Genomic DNA, 1,229 nt, shown 5'->3' with positions numbered 1-1,229 from the left:
TGAACTGGAAAGTGACCTGAGATGACATGATGTGAATTGGAGCTATAGAAATAGACTGAATAGAAAATGTTATTGATGGGGGAGGGGTTAAATGTAAAAGCAGATGTGGATGGAGGTGGGGGCCTACCAGGAGGGCCGCAGGCGACGCTGTAAGACGTCCAGAGATTAACGACCATCAGGAACGTCGCTATGAACCCAAACACCTGCAAACAAACCACAGAAGTCACAGAAGCCGCATTCGCAGCAGCAGAAGGTCCAGAACCAGAGACGGAACGCCAGAGGAACCCAGAACCGCCCGGCGAGTTACGCACCGACGCCACCACCAGCGAAGAAACTCCTCCGCATCCCACAGCGGCGGCGGTGGAGGCGATGAAGAGCAGGACGGATCCCACAGAGTAATGGAAGAACTCCTGAAGCACAGAAACACAGCGCATTAACCGGCGGGTCCGGTTCTGGTCCCGGCCGGTTCTTAGAGCCCGATCCGACAGGAAGACGGCTACAGAACGCACCTCTGAACCTTTACTGGTGCAGTAAAACAAACGGGTTAAAGAAAAGCCGACATTAAACCGGACCAGAGCAGAACTCACCGTCAGCGGCCAGTTGATGCACGGCATCCTGGTCTGCAGCCGGAACAGGTGCATGAGGAAGAAGATGAGGAAGGCCACCAGGAACCACAGCAACACCACCTCAAAGAACTGGAGGGCGTGCCAGTAGGGCCAGCCGCCGGCCAGGCAGACGCACACGAAGGCGATGAGCAGAGAGAGCTGGAGGGAGGAACACGGATTGCATTGGATCAGAACCACAACATAGAAATAAGAAAACCAGATGAGGGCTGAACCAGATAGACTGGATCCAGAAACAACAGAAACGCTAAATCAGCTCTGCTAACAGCACTGATTGATCATTCCTCTAAATACAGAGCTAGATCAGCTAGAGTCAGCATACTAAGGTAAACAGAGCGACATACCCTGTCTGATAATGATAGATCTACAGCCTCACAGTATGTTAGAGCAAAATACCCTGTCTGATAATGATAGATCTAGAGCCTGACAACATGTCAGAGCGACATACCCTGTCTGTTATTGATAGATCTAGAGCCTGACAACATGTCAGAGTGACATACCCTGTCTGTTATTGATAGATCTAGAGCCTGACAACATGTCAGAGTGACATACCCTGTCTGTTATTGATAGATCTAGAGCCTGACAACATGTCAGAGTGACATACCC

The 1,229-nt window shown here is 50.9% G+C and overlaps 1 protein-coding gene across 1 annotated transcript in view; it reads right to left on the bottom strand.

Moving 5' to 3' along the window:
- cmtm7 (CKLF-like MARVEL transmembrane domain containing 7) overlaps positions 1-1,229 on the bottom strand; it is a 7,747-nt gene that overhangs the window by 3,398 nt on the left and 3,120 nt on the right. The window contains exons 2-4 of the mRNA XM_015391656.1: positions 588-764; positions 312-410; positions 128-203 (exon numbers count right to left, since the gene is read on the bottom strand). Of these exons, the coding sequence (XP_015247142.1) occupies positions 128-203; positions 312-410; positions 588-764 (352 nt within the window). The remainder of the gene's footprint in view (positions 1-127; positions 204-311; positions 411-587; positions 765-1,229) is intronic.

This window comes from Cyprinodon variegatus, unplaced genomic scaffold, assembly GCF_000732505.1.
Source record: "Cyprinodon variegatus isolate N-32 unplaced genomic scaffold, C_variegatus-1.0 Scaffold554, whole genome shotgun sequence".
NCBI classification, from domain to species: domain Eukaryota; kingdom Metazoa; phylum Chordata; class Actinopteri; order Cyprinodontiformes; family Cyprinodontidae; genus Cyprinodon; species Cyprinodon variegatus.
The sequence above is the reverse complement of the archived record's forward strand: the minus strand, read 5'-3'. Positions and strand labels throughout refer to the sequence as shown.